We start from the raw sequence: 26956 nt of genomic DNA, 5'->3' as shown, positions 1-26956 counted from the left end.
GTGTGACGTAGTAACAACCACCACAGCGAGCAGGAATCACGGAAAGTCAAGATCGACTCTTGGGGAAAGAAAGCCCGTAATAATACGTTGTCAGTGCACTCGTTCCACAAAACGATATGGAGAAACACGAAGGACAGTAAATCGGCTAGTCTTTAGTGCGAACTTCTGTTCTGAACGCGAGTCTCATTGGGCCGCGACGAGCAGGCGACATCGCCTCACCCTGCACTTGAATTTAAGCATTTTTGGCTTCCAATCGAAGAACACCGCATGGCAGATGATGTCGCGCATTGCATCGCACAAAGCTATCAGAAAAGCAACTCACAGCTCAGACTGTGCACCCACAGAAGGATACGGGATTGTGTCCCAGGTACAAGTCATAGAGGCGTTCCGTTATAGCTCCAGCTGGCTGCGGCGCTGCAGCATCGAGGCAGCCCCGAGCAAGCGTCGGTCATTAAGGCGAGCGGTGCTCTCGAGCGGCACTGTTGCTCGCCCAGATGGCATTTTCGGGCGCGTCCTTGCCGTGCCGCGGGGAGATTAATTTTCCCCGCGGCGGGTAAACTTTGTATCGCCTCCAGTCAGCGCCCGTGTGTACACTTTCCCGCACGGCCTCTCGTGTGGCGCAGAAAACGGAGAGCGCGCAGCAGTCGGCTCCGAAGGGAGCCCTGCGCGCCCGCGCGCGACTCCGAGGAGGACCCACCCACTAAATAAAACCCCCTCACTTGGGTAGAGGTCGTTGGCACGGCCCAAAGGCTGCTGCTGCTGCTCTGCCATTCGACCCGTCGTCGCCGGGCCACGTCGTGCCGCGAGGAAAGAGGCCCGGCTTCTGGACTCGCTCCGCCGCTCCACGTCTCACTCACGTTGGGAAGGCCCCCTTTGCATATTTGTGGCGGTGGCTTCGCGCAGGTCGGAACTGCGTGCGCCTCTGTTTATGCCTCCTGCTTCCTTCATTCGGCTGCCCGCCGCCACAGGGCCCTGACTCTCTCTCGGTTTAACTCCGCTCATGTCTTGCGCACGGAAAATACAGCCGCCCGGCGATCTCTGGCCGCGCGTCTCTCCAGTGGTGGCGCACATGACGGTTATGCTTTGCCGTAACGAGTTGTTTTAGCGGAGCCTCAAGTAGGTCCGAACGGTGGAGTAAACCTTATCCCGTTGCCCTTGCCCTCACCCGTCTCCACAAACTCTGCGGCAGCTGCCGCTGCGTCTACTTTCGCTCGCCGATGCGGCCGCTGTTTCCGGATGCTTGTTGAAGTTTCGCATTGTAGAGGCATGGAGGAGAGCGAACGCTGCATTAAGTGCTGCTGCGCATAGAACAGAACGAAATAGAGAAGGAGAGAAGGAGAGTGGCTTTTTTTGCTAGATAAACGATACGGACCCAGAAGGAAAGTGGCGCTTTATAAAATGTGCATACAGAACTTACTCATACAGAACTCATACAGAACATGGGGGACAGGGCAGAATCGACGGTGCACGTGACACTCATGCTTGCGGCCATGCCACCAAGCTGCAGGTGATTGCTTGTGGATCCATTCAAGAGGATGTTGACCAGTATTCGCGGAAGGTATCAATATTCCAGGCGAATCAAATGCCGAAAATTCGGTCGTTGCGCTGCTCCTTTTATACTGAGGGAGGCAAGAATAAACAATTCAAAGGCATCTCGTTCGCCGTACTGCCTTTCTTCACTCCCTAATTATATTTCTCTCCTTTTTCTTTATTTTCACGTACGCACGAAAACTGCTTTTCTCTTTTTGCCTGCGTGTTATACATTGTGACGCGATTCCCGCAGTTGCGTTCACAAAGCTGTTGTTCGCATGTTTTCAGCCTCAGTTGTTAGCACGTTTTCTAAAATGGGTCAAGTTGCGCCGCTACTCAGTGCCAGACCGTGGAACAGAGAAGTTCGGCTGTTGGCATGCGCCCTCGGCCTGTAATTAATCCGGCGCCATCTTCGAGTGTCTGGCGGCGCCATCAAGGGAAACGGATGTGCCGCAACGTGGCAGACAAATCGGATGGAAGCCACGCAGGCGTTAACAGCTCGCAAGTGACACTGGGGCTGTTACACACACATTCTCTGTAGTCCAGTTACAGGCGCGGTCTGCGCAAGACACCAGCACGGCGACTCGTCAGCGCGAGTAAGGCCGGCCGCGCGCATAATAACGATCTCGAATCGAGCAGTCTTACACCCGAACGGGGAGGGCGATGCACTGGGTGACCTTTCGTGCATAATTAGCGGCAGATAACGCACGACGTGCAACTGCGTGGCTGACACTTGTAGTCCTGCATTAAGCAGGGCCTGTCATCCTATGCTCCGCCGCGGGATGCGAGGGCGCAGCGCAAGCGACTGCCTGCGCGCTGGAGGGGAGGAGAAACCGGAATACAGTTTTGACGAAGTCCACGGCCGGCAAGTCTCGTTGCATCACGCGACTGTCTGCCGGGGAGACGTCCGCGGCGGCAGAGGCGCGAGAGCGCGCTCGTACCCCCGTCCCGCAGGCCGCCGCGGGAGGTCCGCTGCTGCTGGCTTTTCTGTCGCGCCCCGTCAGCCGGAGAGCGTCGCAGCCGCTTATTGGGACAATGTCGCTCGCTATAAAGGCGTTCTCAATCCTGCCTCCCCCTTCTCTCTCTTCTCTGCAACTCCTCGCTATCTGCCCGTGCAACTCCAAGCCGAATGATGCGTGCCACCAGCGCCTGAAACCACTCACGGTGCACGTACATATAGGGACCGTGCAATAAGTATACCAGGCAGCGATTGCATGGCGAAAGCCGTAAACATGCCGTGACAACCGTTATGGACGTGCGGTGGCAATAATTGAAAGAGGAGAGAGAGGTATACAAAAAAACGCAGTGGGTGTTTCAAGATCGATGGTGTCCTCAGCTCAGTTGTATTTCCTATTTCTCTTACCTAACGCACCTGGTTCGGTCATGCTTTAGCGGTGATAAAACAATGACAACATGACTACTTGCTTTTGTGGAAGAGTTCCTTATTGCGTGATATAGAGTGTGGTGCGCATCGTTTGGCTTCGTTTGTCAAGATCCCCTTATGCGACTTAGGGGTAGAGCAGCTGCTATTCACATTTCACGCGCTGCTGCATTCTTGTGTCATTCCTTACTTCGGTTGTACAGAGCACGATGGAAAGAGAAAGAAAGAACACACGAAGAGATAGATTGAAGAAAAACAAAATGGCCGCGAGCGAAATGCGAGCAGCTATCCTATCGACAGGCGCGCACCGCACACGCGTGTCGCCCGGAACTTCCAGGAGGTCTCCGACAAGGCCTTTCTGCTCCGGGGTTTCGCACATGCGTGGGCCAGCCTCTTCAATGAGACTAATTAGCCCTCGCTCTCGCATGGAATTAAGACGCCTCGCGCACGAGCGGCACACCGGAAAGAGCGACACATGCGCGATGCCACGCATCAGCCGCACTTCTTCGACATGGGTACGCCCCGACACTGAGTACTCGTCTCTCCTCTCATCCAGTGTCAAACCCACCGAGCGAGGACGGATGATGAAACACTGTTCGCACCAGCAAAAGTGGTTTGCGGTCGACACGCTTGGAACATTTTAACTCTTTATGAACGCGCAATTTCTCCTTGAATGCGGCGATTGCGGCACCACTGAAATGGGGCGGTAATTTATTATCATTATTTAATATTAGACGTAGGAAGCAATGCAAGAAACGATACGCAGCATACCTAAGGACCCAAGCAATAAACAAACGGTTTCGCGCATCTAACATTAAAATGACTTTGCTATTATGTGCTTATAGCTATACGTCTCTATAGGCGCCACTCTCCTTCTCGGTCGTTGAGGAGAAAAAGAAGCTAAGTGCTTGTCTACACTTATTTAGCAAACATTGCCCCGGGGCAGGATTGCCCACCGCACGGTATCAGCGACCGTTTTGATGCGTGAGCGGTGAAGTAAAAGAAAATAAGCCGCAGGTAGCAATTTTGAGCTCCCTCGTTGCGTCACTGACCGGCGCCAGAGTTATACGCTACATCGGAGCAGTGGAAACATTTTGTGGGAGGAGCGATACGCTGTCTCCGGGCCGCCGGGTAGAGGGGGCTTTGTCTCAGCGTGGCTCAGAGAACAGGCTTTAAGGAGTCGTTTGTCAATTTCGTCTCCAAGCAACGTCATCGGCGGCGTCGCGTCCGGGACAGACTGCGGGGGGCACAATCGAGAAGGAGGGGGCCTGATGCGCGCTCGGTGGCCCCGGTGGCTGCCCCCTCCGGAGGGGGCCCCAGCTCCGACGGTCGCAGCACGCAGAGCCTGCTACAATCACACGCCAACGCGCTGGTGTTCTCACTAACCGGAGTGTTGTGTGCCTTTCCTCGGCGCCAGTCCGATACGGAGAGCGTGCACCCTTCACCGTTCATTACGCGGAGTGCATGGTTGCGAGGGCTGGGAGCGGAAACAAGTCCACGACCCAGCCGCGCCGCCGCCTTGATGTAGAAGGAACGCTAGGACGTAGAAAAAGATCCATCTGGGAAGCAGCTGAAGCCGCGACTTATACTCGCGCCGAGGAAAGCACGTGCGGGTGGCTGCAATAGTATACGTTCTTTCTTCCGTTTTCTTGTTGTTCATTCGTCCTTTTTCGAGGTTTGGCTACTCAGTTCCTTCTACTGGGTGCTTGCCGTACTTGACTGATCCGCGCACCGCTGCGATGAGCGCGCTCAAGTCAATACGAGGGATGCCTTTTTTGTTTTCGGTTAGCGCCCCGGCGCGAGCGGCTATCGCGCCGTGACTGACCGCGAACGGAATGCCCGATTTACTCGTTCCAGGGGCAATGCAAACCCGGCAGCGGGACAACTCTGCTCCGTAATTACGGTGGCAACACTTCGTCACTGCCACTCGCGGTTCCTGCCTCGCCCCATCAGAAGTAAGAAAGAGAAACGACGGGAAGCGGGCTTTGGCCCCGACGCTATCGGGACTAGGAAGGCGGAGGATCCTGTCATCTGGCTCCACGGAAGACAGATACGAATCGGAAGGAGTTGAAAGTACAGCTCTACAGAGAGAGAGAGATGCACAGACAGCTGAGCGAAGGGAAGATGATGTGAAGGAAAGACAGCGCGGGCTGGTTCATAACACGGGGGGCGGCGGGGGGATAGAGACTGGGTGGCGCCTCGCTTGTCGAGCCTTCTTCTCTCTCTTGGGCTCATTACCGGGGCTCCCCTGGGGACGCGCAGGGCGCTCTGTTTTCTATCAGCTTCTCTGTTGGTTTTATAAACAAAGTGGCCCTCCATTGTCTAACCGGTGCTATAAATTTACGAAAGGGCACTTACGGCTGGTTACTGATGATATCAAGGCAGTCGGGAAAAAGAGAGAGAGAAGCAACAACGAACCTGCCTCTTATACTAGAGGCGCTTACAGTCGATATGTGTATTTCGCTTCCTCGCTACGGTTTTGGTGTTTTCCCTTGTTTTGGAATTGGTTCAACTTGAGTCGGCTGTTTTGCCAAGCAAGCAGCACTTCTTTGGTCTCGGGTCTTTTTGTAAATACTGTGCGACAGCAGTTTTATCTGTGCGCAGATATTTGTTGTTTGTTTATTTAGTTATAGCTCCCGCGCGCAGCAGAATAGGTGCGAACATTTGCGTACAGAAAATTTACAGCTTCGTTTCAACGTCACCGAAGGAAGCTGCGTCCAATCTCATCTTTTATTTTCTGGCACGCTATACATGTTCAGAGACAGGTGTTTAACTCATTTTTGTTTTCCAAATTGAGACAGTAGACAAGTGGGCACTATATTATTTATCCTGTCGTTCTCAAATGAACGCAATGCAAGAAGGTCTCTGTCCCTCATACTGAAGTACCGGCCATAAAATCCCTCTCTATTTTAAGGTCATCACCTTGCACAATTGGTTCATCTCACTTCTTCGTGCCGGCTCCCATGCCTATGCACGCCAAAGTTTGTGCGGTTACGCGGGAAACAGCCGAAGCTGACTCGGCGACTTGCGACCACAAGACACTTGCGTTCAAGGGAAGGGAATCTCTATCTCAGAGGATGTTTCCACAACCACTAGGCACGTGAAGAAACTGCTTTGGAACAGCACCTCTGATATTAGTAAATCGGGCACCAAAGTAAAGCTTGTACATGATAACATTAAGATTGACAATCGATTACTAACACTACATGAAGTTCAGCATGAAATGGTCTCTGTCCGGACACCAACTACCAGACAAATCCATATTAAATGAAACGACAAGAACTTTAATAGGCCTCTTCGATGCATAAATCTTAACGCTCGTAGCATTCTAGCAAAACGTGACGATCTAGACAGTGTCGTGTTAACATATCAACCTCATCTACTTATAGTTACTGAAACCTGGCTGCACAACGACGAGATCACACCTCAGGGTCACCGAATATACCGCAAGGATAGAAGTTCTCGAGGCGGCGGGGTAGCAATAATGTTTAAGGAAACTTTACGAACTGAAAGATGGGCCGATATACCAGGTCTCCAATGCGTTATCGTGAAGGTAGACTCAGGTGATCTTAAGCTTATAGTCGGCTGATTTTACCGACCCTCAGACACACATGAAGCATTCTTTGATAGGATTAACGAATTTCTTTGTTCCGTCCGCGGTTACTCTAGCAATATAATATTAGGCGGTGATTTTAATGTCTCTTCGGGTACATGGGACACCGACTTTCCTGTACCGTTGTCAAATGCAGCTAAACGCTTAGTTGATATAGTCATTTTTAATGATCTAACCCAACTAGTTAAGCAACCTACCCGCATCCAGAATACCACTGCTTCAACTCTGGATCTCTTTTTTGTTAGCAATATCATGTTACGTCAAGTGTCGGACACCTATGTGTTTGATGGAATATCGGATCATAAAATGGTGTACTTGAGCGTTAACCTTCACGAAGTATCAAAAAGCAAGAGGCAAGAACGCGCGGTCTCTGTCTTCTCGCGCGCCAATGACGTAGATATACTACACACATTAGACTTATATTTTTCTCGATTTACCATACATCCGGAACCTAACGAATATTCTGTTGACGGTCTTTGGTGTTTCTTCAAGAACCTTGTATTGCCGTGCGTTCATGATTATATACTGACAAAAGTAAAAGTAATAAGAAATGTAAGTCCGCGGATTACTAAGTCGTTCTTCGCTTGGGACGAAAGGCGAGGAAGATAAGAAAACAGCATCGCCAGAACCCATATTTGACTAACATGTTATAAAGCCTGCGTCGTGCGCAGACAGTTGAAAGACACTATCAAAAAAGCGAAAGATTACTATTATAATGTTACTTTGGAAAACTTCTTACTTTTGTCCCCAGCGAAATTCTTGCAGGATTCTTCCCCTAGAAAGAAGTTCTTCCTTAATATATATGTAAATGGGGCTATTGTTATTAACAAAGAAGCAGTTGCAGTATCATTTAATACGTTCTTCTGCTCAGTGTTTGCCGATGATGACGGTAGAAAACTATGTTCAAAAACAGCTCACGATGTTCCACCAATAAGCGACATCTAGATATCCAACGAAGGGATCTTGTCACTGCTCCTTAATATTGGTCCACAAAAGTCATCTGGTATTGATAGCATACCTAACGCATTTCTTCTGAAGTATGCTGAATGGTGCTCGAAGTTCTTGTGCATTAATTTTAAGAAATCGTGGTCACGGGGCGAGCTTCCAAACGATCGGAAGTTTGCAAAAATTATTCCTATACCAAAAACATCTAACTCTTCCCTCATTTCTTCCTATAGATCCATTTCCCTATTGTTCTCATACGCCAAAATTCTAGAGCACAAAGCATATTTAAGCACCTTTCAATTTATCTCCACGTACACAATTTAATAAACGACCGGCAGTACGGCGTCCGTAAAGAATTCACCACTGTTACACAACTTCTGGAAAGTGTTCGTGACATTGCAGCTATTCTAGATAAACAAGGCCAAATTGACATAATATTCCTAGACTTTGAAAAAGCATTTGATCGCGTATCGCAACCGAAATTCTTGCAAAACTTAAACATATACTGAAAAATGATACCTTAATTTCATGGATTGAGGCCTACCTTTTTTACCGAAATCAAATAGTTTCTTTCGATAACGTATGCTCCGATTCACAACCGTTGACGTATGGAGTTCCTCAAGGTTCAGTGTTTGTGCTAATCTTTTTCTTAATATTTATAGACATCACCCATGATATTCCGGTTACTGCAAGGCTATTTGCAGATGACTGCATTATTTACTTAGAAATACGTAGCCCACCTGACCAGGCTCTACTAAACACAGCTTTAATGAAAATATCTTCTTGGTGTGCAACCTGGCAAATGAAGCTTAATTAACGAAAAGAAAACGGTGGATATGACTATAATACGTAAACGACTACCTTTACGGTATGAATACTCAATCAATGGCCGTAAACTAGCGTTCATTAATACCTATAAATACTTAGGTGTTGTATACTCAGCGCAGGTTTTAAGTGGAATGATCATGTTGCCTACATTGAAAAGAGAGCTATGCAGAAACTAAGATTCCTAAGAAGGTCCTTGCGTAGATCCACCCCAAAATTGAAGTTAATTGCGTACAAAACTTTCATCCACCCAACCCTCGAGTACTCATCAGTGGTATGGGATCCCCACAGCCAAGTAAATATTAAGAAACTTGAAATGATTCGAGGAAAAGCAATACGATTTGTTTATAATCGATACAGTTCCTTTACATCACTCAGTATACTTCTAAAAAACGCTGACTTGGATACATTGCAGACAAGACGACAGCAAGATCAATTGAAATCGATGTTCTTACGGTACCATGATAACCTCCGCATAAATAAGAATGCGTACGTAGAATAATTTCATCGCTGACCAACGCGATCCCGACATAAAAAAAAAAAAAAATTGAGGGAGTATTGCTGCAAGACCACAAGCTTTCAAAAATTTATTTTTTCCACGCATCGTCACTGATTGGAATGCTCTGTCTGCGGACCTGGTAAACTGTACAAATGTTTAATCGTTCATGACAAAACTGTGACAACAAAAGTACACTTGATTTCTCTCTTTCTTTTATTCTTTTTTTCTTGCCATCATTTGGCCTCACATAATGCATGCGTACTATGTTCCAATGTATGTTTCACTTTCTTGTGCTTTTATGTATGCCTGAAAGATTTCATTGGCGTCCATCGCATTGCTGCGCATTTACAAGGCTTTGCATTTTGAAAGGTTAGTGATAGTGCTGCACTAAAAGATGTTTGTTAGCGTTCATATTCTGATGTTCCTTTTTTAATTCTGTGTGTATACGCTAAAGACTTATAAACGTATCAGTATTACCATTTTAGTCACAATTGTTCTAAAGATTCAAAATGTTAAGTTTGATGCACGGTATTCGGTGATGATTTCTTCCTAACATCTGCATTTTTGTTCTTGCCTTGTGCAAGTTTTACTGTTGTGTTACCACATCAGCTTTTTTAAAATCTTATTTTACGACTCACTCCTGCCTAAGGCCTCATGTGAGAGGCCAGCAGTACTCCTGAAATAAATAAGTAAATAAATAAATAAATAAATAATGTCATTGCTGGGACCTGTAAGAAATTGCCGGCGACAGACTCGTATTATAATTCCATTATTCAACTTCTTCGCATATGTCAATTACATTGTACGGTCAATTACGCAGCTCTTTCACTGTTCTCGCCTTTATTATTATTATTACTTTTTGTAGTGTAGTATTTACTTCATCATGAACATCAGCCACTATGATTTGACAAAAAACTTTGGGCGACGTCAGGAATGTTTGTGAGCAAGCACCATTTCCAACCATCGCTCCTACGCAGGCTGTGCTTGCAGCCCCCGTCGTAGACACTACAGTGCCAGAGTTCCCTCTTGTAATGTTTGTTTGAAATTCTATGGCTGCGACCGTCTGTCAGTATACTTTCCCTTAACGCCGTCATGTCGCCGTTGTCGCCATGCCAACCCCTCATTCCGGTGTCGCGAAGACAATGTAACGCGGCCTTCTTTGCTGTCTTTCGGGGAATTTTGTGGGGTCCTTGACGCGGGGCAAACCTTTGTACACAAATGACCTCGATGGCGCCGCGGACAGTGCTGCCGCGCGGCCGCCGCCCCCGCCGCACCTGACGTCACACCTGCACATGTCGCGTCGTCTTCTCACGCTCGGCTGTCAAAGGCCAATTAGTTATGGTCAGAGTGCTTTTGTGTACGGAGTGTTGACGCGACCATTTCTTGACCCCTTGAACTCTGCCGCTTATTGGATGATGTCGGCTTGCCTGATTGGTCGGAGTAACGAAGTAGCCCATTGGTGGAGAAAAGTGTCTCTTGGATGCTGGGGAAACTTATTTAAGGAATAGTTTGGGGTAGTTTAGGGTGAGCAAGTAGACAGCAGCAGACGGCGCATCTTCACCAGGGGAGACCAGGCCGGTCAGGCAGGCCGACGACGACGGGTATGACATCGTTTTGCTTGTATATATTTTGTACAGTTTAAACTTAAGGTAAATACCCAGAGAATAAATCTAGTTCAAATGCTACTCTCGTCGTCGTACCTGCGGATTTGGACTTCCCCTGCCGGAGCTCATCCCCATTCTTCCGTCTCCCTGGTGAGTTGATGCGTCTGATATCTCACGGCTGCGTCACTTCGCTACACCGGGCTCAGCCTGGTTAACCTCCATGCCTTTCCCTTATGTCTTCTCTCTCCCCTCATCCTCACCATACGGCGAACAAAAACAGAAATTAACGCAGAAACTCCTCTGGGAGTTGTCTAAGTTTGCGTAAGCACTGTGCCACTTGCTCATCTCCACTCAGACCGGTCTCATTATCAATGTTATGAAACTTGATGAGGCCAGTACAAACGATAGGGCTACGGCGACACGAACTGGTTTGGACGGCAGCGCAAGGAGCATTGATGACGCAAGCAAAGTACCAGCTGCAGGGGGCGGCACCAGGTGCGCTGATGACGTTCCGATCATTATAAGCCGTTATCGCTCTTTAGCGCCTTATTGATCCGCGTCGAACCGTTATGAACCGTGACCAAACGCACTCAGGTGGCGGCTTCGTATGGCACCTTGCAAGCGACCTGCGAAGCCAACAAGGAGTGCCAACTGTCGATAGCTTCGTGCGCTGTGTTCTCGACACTTACTTAGCGTCGAAGAGAGACGCGCGGGCCCATACATTGAAAGCGATCTGCGGCAGAGCGAGGCGTGTGCTGAGAGCTCCGTGAGCGCTGTGTCCTCGCCGCTTCGGCGGCGTTGAAGCGAGGCAGCACGAAGGTGAATTCGCTCGCTGCTGCGGCCGCTATCTTGAAAGCGGTCGTCTCACGGGACGGACGGAGGCTTTTCTCGCTGGCTAAGCTTAGAAATGCTTACGCATTTAAAACTTTGGCCACCGCCGATGCCACTGCAGGGATAGTACTCATGGCCCTGCGTCAATGTGCTAGCCGGATCCGCACTAACCATCGAGCTAACGCTCGGCATTCGCGCTGGACAATCAGTGCGAGGTTTTACATGTGCCACGCCGACTCCGAGAGGGGTGGTATCTGCGCATGTATTTCGGAGGCCCCAACGAGGAACACTAAATACGAAAAGTAGCAAAATGTGCGTATACATCAGAAACACGGAACTTTATGAGATTTAGAAACAACACGCCCCGTACAATCGAAAGCGCGCATTTCGTAATATAACGACGCCGAATAGTTTCTCATTGCTGCCGCATGCAAAAGTGGGATAGCCACACTGGTTCTTTCTTCCTTTCGCTTTCTTTTGTCATGTTTGACGTACATACTGGTGCGCGCTTCCCAGCATTCGTGTGTCGGACAATCAAACTCCCGAAACCTCCTTCCCTGAAATTTGAACATCTTTCTTTCTTTCTTTCTTTCTTTATTCTTTCTTTCTTTCTTTCTTTCTTTCTTTGGGACAGGATATGGCCGTGGAGGTTTCCAGCCTCATCTCCACTCTTCCTTGTTTATTTTCAATTATTTAGCACTTTGTCTTTCCTCTTGCTTTTCCTCTTCTTTTGACATTATTTCTCTCGGGGAGTTCCGTGAGCTTGAAAGCTCCGCCGGAGAATTTGCTTTGCCTCCTCCTCCTCCCCGTCCATCCGCCGCACCCTCCGTTTGTTGTTTTGATTTTCGGGTCCCCAAAAATACTGCGCGCTGCCTTGATAAAGAAAGAAATTGCGTTTCCGTGTTTGCTAGCAAGCTTCGTTCCGGACCTTGCGTTCCTTTTATGCAGAAGCGGCACTGCTTCCGTTTGTGCTATCGAGCGATCCACACGCGCTTCCAAGAAGTTTCTGTACTTTATCTTCTTCGGCTGACATTTGCAAGGGACAAGCTGTCAGTACGGTCCGACGTCGGTTTACTGCTATAACGCGACACCGATCACCTGTACGAGTAAGCGCGGGCAGCCCTACGTCCTTGGCCACCACATCTCTTTCTTCCCTCTCACACGTGTTGTCTTCTGTTGCATCCGCGACGTTTCTCCGGATGCAGCGGTGGGCGTTTGTCTCTCTCTGTATTTTTTCTTTTTGACGCTTTCTTTTGCTTGCCTTGTCTGGCGAGCTCGAACATTTGGATCCAAACGAAACATGTGTTTATTTTTCAGAACGATTTTTTAGAGGGCAAGATAACCTTCGACACGGAATGCTAATTCGACCGCCTAGAAAATATTCCTTTGTAGCACCAGTTTCTTCTTTCAATCACTTGAACAGCTTTAAATAAAGAAAGAAAGAAAGCAGTGGCCTCTAAAGAATTTTTCGCTTGCTTTCTGTTCTTTTTGGTAAAATTATGTTTGTTCTATTTATTCCTCTGCCGTATAGCATTCCCCAAACCCCAAACTTACCACTCCTGGAGTTCCTACGCGTGGCTGCATGCGCGTGGACGCGAGTCCTTCCGAAGTGATGAAAAGACAACGGTAAAATTAACTAAACGCACCTGCACCGATGAACTGCATCCTGCTCGCGCATGGTGATCGCAGTTTTACGTTCGCACAGGCGGTGGCCAAAGGAAGGTAAGTCACCGCCAGTGGCACTGACCGTAACAAAATTTTCATCGGCTTTCAATTTAAGATTTATCGTGTTCAATCTGCTTTATATTTACGATCAAATAAATTTTCCATTATGATGCATTGATCATTGTTAGATTAGCTCGGGATTTAATCGGTCGCTATCGAAGAACTCGGTTTCGCAAAATTAAGAAAACAGCACAACTTAAAACCATGGACGCAAAGGCGCAGAACACAATACAGATTCGAGGGCGGAAACTCGGCAAGAACGCGCTAACGACAAGCAGAGCGCTATGGCCGCCGAATATATATCCTCTTTCGAGCTGTGTCGGAAACGCACACGCGTGAGCGAGAGACGCGCAGGGTTGGCGAGCGCACACATCCACGGCGAGCGGAGAGGGCGCGTGGCCCGACTGCAGGTGCACTGATGTAACCGGTGCTATAAACCACCGCGAAAACAGCGGGACCGTGTATGCCCCTCGGTAGGGGGCCGTCTTTATTACGCGCCACAAACAAAGGTCTCGTCGACAGCGCCGGTGACAACGCGGAAGCCCCTCCGTGTACGGCGCTCCTCCGCCGGCACCAGCTCCGGCCACACGACGCGTCTGGACGCGAAGGGTCTTCAAAAAATAGACGGCGAAAGCCGGCGGCGCAGGTGATGCCACACGCTACGGCATCTCAACGCCAAAACGGCCGCGCGTATATGTGACGCAACGTCGCGCGCGCGAGCCTCCTCGCGTTGCGCGGAATTTGAATAGTGGCGGCGGCAGTTGCTGTCCTCTGGCGCTGTTTCGATCACGCCTCGCGGGCCCGCGTGGGCGACGCGGCGACCTTAAACAAGACTCCCACACGATGGGCGTCGTCGCGGCTTCCTTGTACCGCGACGGCTTCGAATTCGCAGACTGAGCCACTACACACGTATATGTGCAGCCGCCGCCGCCGACGGTTCTGTATACGTGCGTGTGCCTGTTATAGTCAGACGCTGTTTGCGTCCTACGTTGAGTAGGAGAGCGAGGCTGGTTATAGTGAACGAAGCAGGCCGCATTCATGGCGAAAGGGAGAGCAGTCTCGCCCGATAGAGTTATACGCATGTGCGCCGACGAAAGCAGGCCTGTTGAAGCGCGGGACACTAATTAATTGTATCAGTGCGCTCCATGACACCGCCCAGGTTTTCGCAGAGATAAGCATGGGTTCGAACTTCAAGCTGACGCCTTGTTCAAGTCCTTGTTGGCGAACACGCTGTAGCGAGAGCAGGAGATAAACCGGGAAGTGAGCGGTGTTCTACCATGCCATGGCGCGACACGTGGGTACATTGATACCGCGCGGGCAAAAAAGAAAGAAAGTAAAACAGCTAATGAGGACCAAGGCACCGGCTATTACACCTACGATACTTCTCATCAAGGCCGGTTAGTAACCCAGCACCTTGCACGGGCCACGTTCACTTAAATCAACAAGATTCGCATGTGCACATAACCACGCCGCCATAGACGCTCGTGATGTGAAAGCTTTAACACCGCTTTACGGCAATTCGCATTGAGTGCTATTTCACCCATGCATGTATAACTAGGTGCGTTCGAGTTGGGACAGGCTACTCGTTGTAAGAAGTCCCTCGTGTGTTAGTTAAAAGACAAAATAGTCCACATGCTAGTGAAGTTGTAGTGCCATAGAGGCAACGATTGCAAGTAGCCACGAGAGAAGCATTAGCCTCGAAGGTTCCAGGCAGCGCTTCTGTTGCCGGAGCATAATCGTGGTGGGTGAGTAGGCTAACCAACGCGTGCAGGTTTGGCGCCAAAAGCTGCCTGGTAATGGCCAAGGACGAGCCACTCTCGCACACTGTTGTCTTATGTATGTTGCAAGTGAAGTCGACAATACTTTGGGTGCCCCACGCTCTGACCAATGCGACTACATTCCACGACCATGATGGCTACAGGTTGGCCGGACCACGGTGGCCGCCTGTGGAAGCACGTGTTCACCCTGCGCTGTTGGCCACTACGGTTTTATGCTGTTGTCCGTCTTACACCCCTAAGCCGGCACGGAGGACAAATTTGTTTAGAGGTTCATGTCGACATAGCTTAAGAGCAGTGAAGAGGGTGCCGACTAAGACATACTTATGCAGGGCGTCGCGAACAAGCTCATGATGCTGGAGATATGGTAGCATCTTACCCATCTAAGCGCACATACATTCACGACATCTTCTATCGCGCGACCATTGTCTGTAGAGTCGTATAAATATAATCAAGGACACGTGATGTTCTGTCTGTGTGCTAATTACTTAGGTGTGTCTGCCGTGCTAATCAAGATATCGGCACGATCCACCTCATGCATGAATTTCGCTGACATCGTCACCATTGGATGATAGCGGAGCTGTCCATCGACCCCATCGGACTCGCTCATCACGGCGATGCTGTGGCGAATAATTGACGCCTTGCGGCAGCTGCTGCCTCTCCCAAATACGCCTGCGGCAAGAACAGCTGTGGAAATCATACATACCATAGGCGGTCTCCTGCATATATGTGCTACAGTAGCCTCGGCCACCAAGGTGGATATGCCGTGCAACGTCCACGTGCGTGTCGCACAAAAGCAATAGACGGTAGTGCTCATCACCACCTTATTCATACCACCTTCATCTTCCTATCCTGTTCCTGCAGTTTCCACAAGCCCCTTCCTCAAAGTGGAGTAGTAGGCTAGAGCCACACCACTCAGGCCGACCTCTCTATCTCTCTCTCTGTCTCTCTCTCTCTCTCTCTCTCTCTCTCTCTCTGTGTGTGCTCAGCGGCAATTTCCTGACATTGCAGTGCAGAAAAAAAAAGGAAGTTGTCTTTTAATTTTTGTTAATGTTACGGCATATTTGTCGCGCTAGTATGGCGATGTATGCACGATGGCGAAAAAAAAAAAAAAGAGATGTCGCTGAAGTTAAGTGCAGCTTGTGTACAACTACTGAAGCCAAGTCGCTTGTTATATTCACTGGCGACGTTGCAGTCTCGGGCGCATTCTTGGTTGCCGCGCATAGAACAGCTCAGAGTGCATTATTTGTAACCAGACTGCAGTATTTGCAGTGTCGATTGCGCCGTCCTGACACGCACGGAAGAAAGCCGTTCATGCAGACGAGGAGAAAGCCGTTCATGCAAACTATAGTATATCTACGAAAACACCGTCTATGCCTCTCCTCGGCTAACGTAGCAAACGAAGCGCTCGCAGCCTCAGCGCGTGCCAGCCCCCCCAACATAGCCCGAACCGCAGGGGTTGACCGCAGGGGTTGACTGGGATGGCGGGGAGCTCGAAGTGCGGTGCCTGCTCGAGCATTGTTTCAAACATGTGCCGCGCAGACGGAAGCCCTGCAGCGGCCCTTAAAGGGGTGCCCTCGCTCATCCTCGCCGGCCCCTGCCGTCGCGTGACTGCGGCCCGTTCATGACGTGGCGACTGGCTTCCATCGGGCGCATGTTTACGAAATTCCCTGCCCGCGTTTCCCCTTTCGCGGTCAGCATCCCAAATGGGACGCCTTGTCTTCTGCCGTCTCCGCCAGTTTATTTAGGCTTCGGTTCGCAGAAGGAGGACCGCTCGCTGGCATGTGAGGTGTTCGTGGTCTTCTCCTTCTGCCCTGAGCATCGGCCGTAGAAACGCGTCTATTTTTTGGCCCCGATCCCCCTGAGCCACATAATAGCTTCTTCTGTGCTAGCACTGCTGTTTCTCTCGCTAGTAACCGGCGGGAAGAGAACATGGGCCATGTTAGGGCAGAATTAAACAATATATAAAGCTTCATTCTGAGTGACTTTGCTTACACGAAGTCACTCAGAATAAGTAAACTAAGCAGGCAAAAAAAAAAGTTAGCGTCGCATAAAAAGGCTTGCGGACATGAACGTGTGGAGTCAAGGTCAACTGAGATGTATGCCATGGACCTTGCGTCCTGGAGACGGGCAACCCCAAGTTTCTTTGCCTGCTGCATTGACCGTAATCTGCACTGAATCGGCTTGAGCTGCGTATTACACATTTTAACAATTTTGTTCACTGCTTCCTTACCTAACCTTCTTAATATAGCAAAACCTATAGCTCCTTAGTTTAACAAAACATTATGCAGATCCAACTTAACTGCGGAAATATATGTGAGGCGAAGCTTTAGTGAAGCGGTTATAAATGCTATACAATTGTGTTTATTTTCATCCGACGCAACGTGTAACCTCATGCGGAAATGCAAACACGATATCTAGCGGAAGCACACCACGAGATGTCGACGCGACGATGTTACGAGGATTAAGGCCATATGTGATGTTTGTCGACGGAAGAATGGTGATGCGAGGTGTATGTGCACACACTCTCGAGATGCATACGCACATTTAAGTATGCTATACCTCTTGTGTCACCGTGGCACACATCCATTCTAGAAGACTGGGCAAAAACGGGCACATAAATAGTGGCATAGACCCATTGGCACATGCCCTATACATGACCATTGGGCCAAGAATGGGTAGTCCAAGTATAAGAAATTTAATGAAATCAACAAAGCCGTAGAATTTGATGCGCTCTTCCACTAAGAGGTCAGTGTGCTATAGAGATGCTCAAAAGCCGACATTATATGTAAAGGTTTTATGTCGTGATTTATGGTTCCTTATTGCGAAAGACAGGCGTGTGCTCACTGGCGCAATGGCTCCGGGACGCGCTTCATGTGATAAATGCTGAAAGTCCTCGAAAATGGGCAGTCTTCCGCGATTCAAGGCCGGCCTTGCAACGTGTGCAGTCGTTTCTCCGACATGGAACTCAAGATCAGCTCACGTGCAAAATCGTGGAAGTTGTCCACCACTTGCGAGAAAAAAAAGCCATGCTATCTTATTTCAATGGATACCAGGTCATTGCGGTATCATTGGAAATGATGACGCACATAGGGCAGCGCGGACGTCAAACAAAGGAGACCGCTGCGTCCCCATTCCTCTCTCAAGGACCGACGCTGCAATACAACTTTGCATTCTAGCACACACGCTCTCCTTAGCAGAGTGGAATACCGCATGCACATACAAGGCGCACCAGACTGCACAGACTAAAAACCCTTCACTGCAACTCAGACCTCCGGCCGGACTGCACTGACGCGAAGCGTCTCTTCTGTGTCGGTTGTGGCTGGGAGTTGCCTTCACGAAAGCTTACTCAGCACTGATAGGAATGGCTGATAGTCCTGCATGTGAAGTTTGCGGATGAGATGAGAACACTGACCACTTATTGTGCCACTGTCCTCAATTTCAAGCACAAAAACAACCTTTGTCCAACACATTGAGGAAACTGGATGATCGTCCTTTGAGTGAACAGAACACCGCCCCCACCGAACATCGGCTCAGAAAGCAGTGAAGGCACTTTTGTGTTTTCTGAGAACGTCTGACTTGCACGAGCGGCTTTGACTCAATGACTGTCTGTGCACGTGTCTATGTGCTCTCTCTCTTCCTTCTCTCTCTTCCCCTTCTCCCTTCCACAGCGTAGGGTAGCCAGCCAGACTCCTGACTGGTTAACATCCCTGCCTTCCTTATATCCCCCTCTCCCTCTTTTTGTCGGCCAATATTCCGTGCTATACAAGCCAATTCATTTTGGGCTACTCGACGAGACAGCACGGATGGACACGAAAGCCGAGATAGTAGGCAAAGAAAGCTTTACTTAGAAGCTTTCATTATCATTTAGAAGAAACATGACCACGCTGACTGACTCATTTTCAGCGCGGCCAATATAGGTTCCCAGAGGAATACTGAACGCTATATTCATTGATAGAAACAAGGCGCCCGCGGTGCCAGTTCCTGAACATCTCTGATAGTCGCCTCCCATCCTATCCACTCAGGAGAAGAAGACCGACGAATAGGATCGCATGGCAAACTGACGCGTGTATACGGCGCGAGACTTTCGTCATTCCGTCATGTCTCCTGCCCGCCCGCCTCGCTGACCATACACTCATGCTGTTGTACTTTGCAAAATATCCCCCGCGACGACTGGTATACGAAGCCTTCATTTTCGATGTTTATGTCACACCACGAAAACGGGATGAACGTTCACTGCAAAAGCGGTTCTTCTGGAGAGACGGTTCCCGTCGGCCGTATCTCCCTTCGTTTCTCGCCTGTCTAGCGCGCTCGTCGGATCAGAATTTTTTACGGCTGTCGCGCAGGTGATGGAGGGGTTTCGATGCTGCTGCGGCGATCTCTTGGAAGCTCTGCATACTATTACGAGGCGCGAGCTTCGCAAGAGCCGCCGCCGCCGCCCCCATCATAAATTCTCTGCCCACGTATTCTTCTGGCGGCGCCGTTCGCTTCACGACATAGATGGCGAATCCTTTATTGCGCCGGCAACTACTGTTGTTGATGTAGAGACCGTTGTAGTTTTTACACTGGTGGGAGGGCCTTAAGAAAAACTTCCAATATTGAGCTATCGGACTGTCCCGCTTTTAGCTTGCCATACAAGGTGTCAGATGTATACTTTACTAGGAAGTTAATAACGTTCGTCTTTTATGCGGGCAGGGCTGTGCGCTTATACGAGTGGGATGTGACATACACAACATTAGAAATGCCGTTACCGTTGCCAGTGTCCGCAAAAAAGTTAAAAAAAATTTAAAAAGGAATAAAAAAAGAATGTTTACGGATCAGCACGTCTCGTGGAACAAATACATGGGATTTAATGCTGCTCACGATTAGTAGCTTTTGCATGGTATTACTAATAAAACAGTTATCTAAATGAGCAGTCATTTGCAGGCAAGGTACTTTGGATTGGGGCGCGTGGGATATTTGTAAGACAGGTATGCTCTTGATTTCTTTAGGACGCCACCAAGCGTTTGGTACGACTTATTTTTAATTTAAAACATGTCCATTCACGTTTCTGTACGGGTTTGAAAACCTTGCTGCATGCACTGCACGTGAGTTTGCACGGCGTCTTTTCCCTCACTGCATGCAGTTCCGGACACTTACCAGCCTTTGAGCTTCGATTTTTTATTGCGACAGTATCTATGCGGATGCTCAAGGCGCATTCACGCCGTCGGTGCCGCTCCCATCGTTGCCATGCTGTCCAGCCTATCTATGGTGCATGCGCGGCTCGCGCTCAGAGGATTAGAGAGTTTCCAGAGACGCGGAGTGGCGAAAAAACGACGAACCGACGGGGAGGCACCGCCAACGTTGCGCCGAATCGCTTCGGTGGCGGAGCCAGGACTGCAGCGCTCTGCCTTCCGCTGCTGACATGAGCGTTGCGCGCACGCACACTACGAGCACATTGGCGTTCCTGCTGAGCTGCTGTGGGTAGGCTTTGGTCAGAGCAGTACATTTCAAGCTACATCCTGATCTAATATTTCACTTGGCGCGCTGACTAACGCTGACGGCATCACCTTGCGCGCAATGGAGGTGCGATGCCTGCAGCGCCACAGGCGGCGCGCCCATTACGCTAGCGCTGTGAGACGCCAGGGCGCTGTCGCTTTTGACCAGCAGGATGCTGCCTAGCGTACTGCACCGCGTCAATATGTCGCACCCGCGTATGGTTAGAACACCGTAAAAGGACATTAAGCACAACGGTAAAACCTTGATATCGTCGTCAATGCTTCACCCTTTGAGCGATTTTTTTTTTAAATGTGCAGCTCTTAGGGCGCCCGCTCCTGCGGCGTGCGTCGACGTAGGCGGTGTAACTGAGCGAACGAGCACAACAGCGAATGATGAAAGAGCGAACGAGGAGCGTGGAGATGGAAGGGGGGACGCGAGCCGCGAACGGCGGAGACCAATGAGAGCGGCTTCTTCAGTGACCTGCGCGCGGGAAACTGGCGTCATGCGGACCCGCCCGACCGCTTGATGCGTACTCGTATCTGGCCTCAGCCGGACCGCTCGTTTCGTACTATTGTGTGCGCGCGTCAGATCTCGCTGGCGCTTGCTTGGCTTGCTTGGTTTGGTCTCGTTCGCGCTTGTTTCAACTGCCATGGTTTGCGATTGTTTCGTAATCTGATTGTATGCACGACGTGAATTGTGAAGTACTTTCTGGAAGCCACGCGACACCAGTGATTGCACTGGAACCTCCAACGAGTTACGTATAAAAGCCGACGCTCTTGAGCCGCGGATCAGATTTTGCCAGGCTTTCTCGTTTCAACCGAAACACTCACGGGAGGCATTTTTCGATATTTTAGAGAAGTTGTCGCAAGTGTACGATTCCTTGCAACGAGGTTTTCAAATGAATATTTATCTACTGTCAAAAAGAAAAAAAAATTGTACAAGGATTTGTGTGACGTTGTTCTGCCGGAGCCCATGTACAGAGCCTTGTACAATGGAGGCCCTGGTAGGGACGTCTTAAAGAGAGTAAAGAAAATGCAAGTACCGCCAGGGGTTAAAACCTTTATTTTCAAGTTACACACTGGAACGTTGCCAGTTAAAATGTTTTTACAGGAAAAGGGCTTGTTTCTTCCATGGGGATCTCACTGCTTTATCTGCAAACAACCAGAAACGATATATCACGTTTTTCTTCATTGTTGGGGAGGGGTATTTTTTGGGGACGTACTACAAAGAACGTTAAAGAAACAATTTCCCCTCGACCCTCATGGAATACGGTATCTACCCATTACTAATGAGGATGGTTTTCCGTTTGATTTAATAATGTTAATTGGCCTCCACAGTATTTGGCGCTCTCGATTGGCAGGATACTACTGCGATTCCGACGCACGACCTACGCGAATTTATTTCCGTGAAACTGTGCATCGGTTTGTTGAGATTTTGAAGGCCGGTGGCGATACTCCCGAGTGGCTGTCAAGGGTAGAGCCATTGATGGCTCTAAATGAATTTTAATGTGACGAAGCCAGCCCCCTACCAGGCTGATTATGTCAATACGACGTGGTCATTGTATCCTGTATATTTTGTTTTGTGTACTGATATTGCTGTTCTTTCTTTGTCAAAGTCAGGCAATAAAGAAAAAAAAAAGATCAGATTTTCGACGATAGCCGACTCTGCTACATGTCTCTTTCAAATTATTTGCCTCAGTATATCGCGAAATGAAAACACGTATAGAGCTGCGTTCGAATTTCGTATTAGGGAGTATCGAAATCGTCGGTGCATATTATTTTTTTTCTGCAAATATAAGTTTGGTTAATTACTTTAGTTATGTATGTTTCATTGCCGCGATAAACCAAATGAAATCGTTGTATTTAAATATAAGCAGCTAAAATGCGCTTAATTGTGTTTCATCCTTCTGACAGTACGTATTGGCGAGACAGGTGCACTTTAAGGTTAACATGAGTTGCAGAATAAATGTAAGGTCGGGTTATGTGGATATCTGGTGCTTCTTGTCCTGTCTTCAGTGCGCTCTGTAAAAATGTTGGCAGCACGTCGGTGGCTAGAGAGAGAGGTAAGATTAAAAAAAAATAATAAAACATCTGCTTGTTTCTCTCTGGTCCACGAACGTGAATTATTGGAAAATTTATGATGAAGCCAGGCGGTACCCCCGCGTGCATTTTCGAACGTGCCTCCGCAATGATAACCTCGGTGCCTTCTCTCTCGTTTGCAGGCAGAGTACCGTGAACTCTATCGCGACTACTCGCGGTACAACCGGTCCGGATCGTACAATGGCCGGGACCAGAGCGGAAGCCGGCGCGGAGGCTACAACGGCTACGCTGAGCAGAGGAACTGCAGCTCCTGCTCGGGATGCAGATGTATAGGAGAAAAAGGATCTCGGGTCAGTTGGATGGCGAATCTCGCTGTTCGTTTGGCTAGCCCTCTTAGTACTGCTCTCATGTGCCCTTTAATGCTTCTTATGGCCATTCCAGTCAAGCTAAAAAATATCCCCAGTTGTGCGGTACTAGGGATGTAGTTAATCGCACACCTTGTGCAGCAAGAAAGGTATACGCAGGTAAAGGCATTCCCTTCAGATCTGATAGATCAACAACTTTCAAGGAGCCTTCTGTTTTCATCCACCTATTCGTTTGGGTGAAGAACACTTGTCGTGCAAATAAATAAATAAATAAATAAATAAATAAATAAATAAATAAATAAATACCATAACGTGGCATCACAATAAACAAAGCAACCTTTCCTTTACCTGTGTTAAACCATCTCTAGAAGGAGCCATTGAAGGAACAAAACAAAGTCAGCGAGGATGATGTTCAACGAAAACAAAATAGTGAAGCCAGCAGACTGAACTCAACAAAACACGGTGCCTCGAGTAAGTGTCAGTGATAATTAAAATCGACAGTATCTGGTTTTACGCTATGCTTCACAAGCGCCTATCAGGGATGTCGTTGCCGAAGACTGTAGATTGCGAAACGAGCACCGACAAGCGAAGAAGCCGAGCCCCTCCTGCGACACACAGCACTTTGAGTAGGCGGTGATGGCCACTTCTCATCACATCGCAATCTTTATCCTCATGCCGCAGTCCAGAATAGCACAACAGTACACTTCTGGCTTACTCGACCTCACCTTATTCAATCTGAACATGTTTTTCAAAAGTGCCAGACAGTTCCCGTATGCAGGCTTTCTTGTTCAACAGAAAATCGGACAACTCGAACTTATCACGTTTAACGGAAATTACATTGTTTCGTACATAGCGTTTCTTTATGCTACTGTTCTTATTGACCGTTATCATTCATTTGCTCCGTCCTGCTCAACACACGTACTTTCTCGACTAAAAGTGCGTTACAAGAACTGGAGTGTGTTAATGTCGCCCCTAGCTGTGCAAGCGTCTCTGACTGTTCCGCACTGCACTGATGCTTACAAAGACAGCTTTCAGTGAGAGCTGTCCGTGCGTGCGCCTGTGCAGGCGCAGTGTTTTCCCTCTCCGTCTCATCTATCGTCCCCACTTCTCCTCCTCCGTCGAAGGGTGTAGCAAAACCGAAGCTATTTTCCTTATCCTCCATCCATTCCTTCACGCCCTTCTCCATCTGTTCCTCGGTAAACGCGCTAATTTTGCGCTCCTTTTCCGCCAACGCAGGGAACGCCGGGCCTTACCGGTCCATCAGGACCTCCTGGCATCCAGGGACACCCTGGACCCGAAGGCCTGCCTGGTGACAAAGGAGAGAAAGGAGAGGCCGGTCGGGACGGACCCCGCGGCCCCAAGGGAGAACGGGCGAGTGCTCTACGTCGTGATTCGGAAGGGACTCTCCCGCGCCGTGTGTGCGAGCCGAGTGCACTCGAGAATTGGGCCAAAGCTTTATACGAACTCGCAGACGGCGCTTTTACGAATTGGCGATCGCCTAATGCTGCAAGCTGCTGTCATGCTGCACGGTGCACTCATCTTGGCAAGGAGCGCTTTAAGCACGAGCTGCGTGACTTGTGCACCTACAGAAACGGCTACGGGCGATTCGGGCCCGGACTGACCTTAGACTATAAATTTGGCTTAATGTTCTCAAGTTTCTTTTTTCTTTTTGTATGTATGCAAAGGAAACAGCGTATTCAAAATTCAACAGGTGCGATTTTAGGCGTCGACTTCACAACGAGCGGGCATTTGTATCGCGACACAAATAGTTCGGATGAAATGCTCTTAATGTTCCTTATTTCTATCGCAGTGTAGGAGTTATAGTTGTACGTTCTTTTGTTATCTCGTTCTTCTTTCAAAATTTTTGGAGTATATTATGTTTTCGAGCTCGGCATCACGAAAAATCACTATAGCAAAAAGGAAAGAAACAGGCTTTACAATAGTTTTATCTGTGTAGAGAATTAAGCGAAGAAATGCGATGCTATGGTTGCTGCAAGCTTGCAGCGAAATGGAAGTTCGACACTGAGAGATCCAAGAAAAAAAAGAGCCACTAACAGGAAGAACTCTAAAAATGATGCAATAAAATGCCGAATTATTTAACATAACCGCTGTGATTTTGTTTGGTTTTTATCAGCTAAAAGTTGCAATTCTTTCATCCTCCACAGGGAAAAATGGGTATGCCCGGATTCCCCGGAATTAACGGAATACCGGTAAGTGAAATGTGTTGCTCTACTAAGGAGAGCCATTAAGGCAGCTTGTATAGTAGGCGAAGTCATTGCCTTTCGCGTGCCTAAATTAAAAATGCACGGCGTAAATACTTCCTCCGTCGCGCCGCTCACGGCGATGATCTCTGCGGCTTCATTGCCTCACGTGATGCGTCCCGCTCATCTCCGCAGGGCATTCCGGGATCTCCGGGATCCAGAGGAGCTCCTGGCCTCGACGGTTGCAACGGTACAAAGGTGCGCAAATTCTGAGATTGCGGTTCTAGGGAATGTGCCTAAAGAGGGCAAGCAACCTACTACTTTACAGGTCAGCGGTTCAAACTTGCATCAGGTCTGTAAGGCGTCGTATGAGCGGTGCATGCGCATAAAGAGGGCATTAATAAGTACTTGCTTCTGATATCTACTTGCCATGTATTGCGTCACGGACAATCTTGGATATATTCGCCATAAATAGCAGAAGTATTTTTCTTGTTAGTTTCATAAGGCGGTCGGTTAATTTTTTTTTCTTTTGACACTAGTTTACATTTAAGCGAGATCACCGGCAACGTCGTAACTTACCAAATCTTACAGCACTTTCCACGGAGCTCATTAAGGACGGACCGTGTACTACTCTCCTCACTGTATGTATATCTGAGTGGTGTGAATCAGTCTCCTTGAACAATAGTCAGTTCTGTAAGCATTTCTGCTTCGCATAATAACGGACAAGAAACTTATCCAGTTTAACTAGGAACAATAAAGGACGCACGTATGCCTTTCGGCCGCGCTGAATACTGATTTTCACCAAAATGTTTTTTTTTTCGAGCTAATTGCTTACGATACTTTTAGAAATCTGATTCGGGTGAATTCCATCGCTGCCGCCTAAACCACACGGTCACCAGCGGCTGTTTCCAAATAAAACGGCGTGAGCAACAATGCCTCACCCCCTGGACATGACATGGCGTTTGTACTTTACTGTTGCAAGAGACACGTGCAACGAGCACCGGCGATAGTTCTCGAAGCCACTGCGCTTTTCGCTGTGATATCTGTACACTTTCTCGTTTCCAGTTAAGCCGGGAACAAAAAGCGTATCTGGTTGCTTGTTCTTCTTCATTCTTTTTTTACATTTTTCTGTTCACATTAACGTTAATCGTGTTGCGTTGGTCACAGGGAGATCCTGGCCCACTCGGTCCTCTCGGTCCGCACGGACCACCCGGCGATCCCGGTCCACCGGGTCCTCCAGGACCTAGAGGAGAGCCCGCCTACGGACCCCCAGGAACCAAGGGAGAAAAGGCAAATGCTGCCAACTCTCGCTATTTCGCTATTATCCCTCCAGCCACTCTGTTCTACCACGTAGATGAAACTATTTCGGTGTAGTTCACAGTTACCTTGCACGACTGAGTATATATTTTCCTCTATCTTAATAATTATTGTGGATTACTTAACCATCTTCTTTAAACTTTTTATTGAGCATATAAGCTTGCTTGACTGTTGCAAGCTGTCACTGCCTGCATTTTGCATGCTATTGAGTGAGAGTTGGGCTAGCGTAAGAACGCTGAAGCAGCGGCTGACAGAAGCATAATCGACACATTGTCTCATATTTATGCACCAGCGGCTGATACAATGAATCAAGTTTGTTCATTCGCAGTATGCCCACAAGCATGCAGTGGCAGCGCATTTGCCCGCTACCGCGGCGTAATTTTCCGTTTTAACGCGCTCCTTTTTATTTCACGCGTTTGAAAGCAAAATTACGTATACGACAGGGAATACAGAAAAAGGAAATGCCGGAGCACGAGCAACATGTCTTTCCGTGTTTCATTGAAATAAACATAGCCAGAAAGTTTATATTTGAGGAGCCTACGAGTTAGCGTATCTACTCTCACCTGCACAGGGCGACGGCAACTAACACCGAAGTAGCTTAACCGTGTAGATTACATCTATATTATTTTAACATTTGACTCAAGTTATTTAGGACACCTTGTACATGCGACAGCCTTGCGCTTTCTCCTCACAATTTGCGTCTGCCACCTGATCCGTTTACCCGTGCCAGTGAGTACGCATGAAGTCTCGACTTAACAGGGGAAAAAAACAACTTCATCACGCCTCTTGTGCCCTAATTATAGCAATGTTATCTCTTTTTCGGCTGCA

General features: G+C 48.6%; 1 protein-coding gene across 1 annotated transcript in view; it reads left to right on the top strand.

Moving 5' to 3' along the window:
- Positions 1 to 26956, top strand: part of Col4a1 (Collagen type IV alpha 1) — a 69461-nt gene that overhangs the window by 10431 nt on the left and 32074 nt on the right. The window contains exons 3-7 of the mRNA XM_075688458.1: positions 22428 to 22595; positions 23847 to 23981; positions 24776 to 24820; positions 25007 to 25069; positions 25979 to 26101. Of these exons, the coding sequence (XP_075544573.1) occupies positions 22428 to 22595; positions 23847 to 23981; positions 24776 to 24820; positions 25007 to 25069; positions 25979 to 26101 (534 nt within the window). The remainder of the gene's footprint in view (positions 1 to 22427; positions 22596 to 23846; positions 23982 to 24775; positions 24821 to 25006; positions 25070 to 25978; positions 26102 to 26956) is intronic.

Source organism: Dermacentor variabilis, chromosome 1 (genome assembly GCF_050947875.1).
Source record: "Dermacentor variabilis isolate Ectoservices chromosome 1, ASM5094787v1, whole genome shotgun sequence".
Taxonomy (NCBI): domain Eukaryota; kingdom Metazoa; phylum Arthropoda; class Arachnida; order Ixodida; family Ixodidae; genus Dermacentor; species Dermacentor variabilis.
Note: the sequence above shows the minus strand (reverse complement) of the source record. Positions and strands in the feature narration are given on the sequence as shown.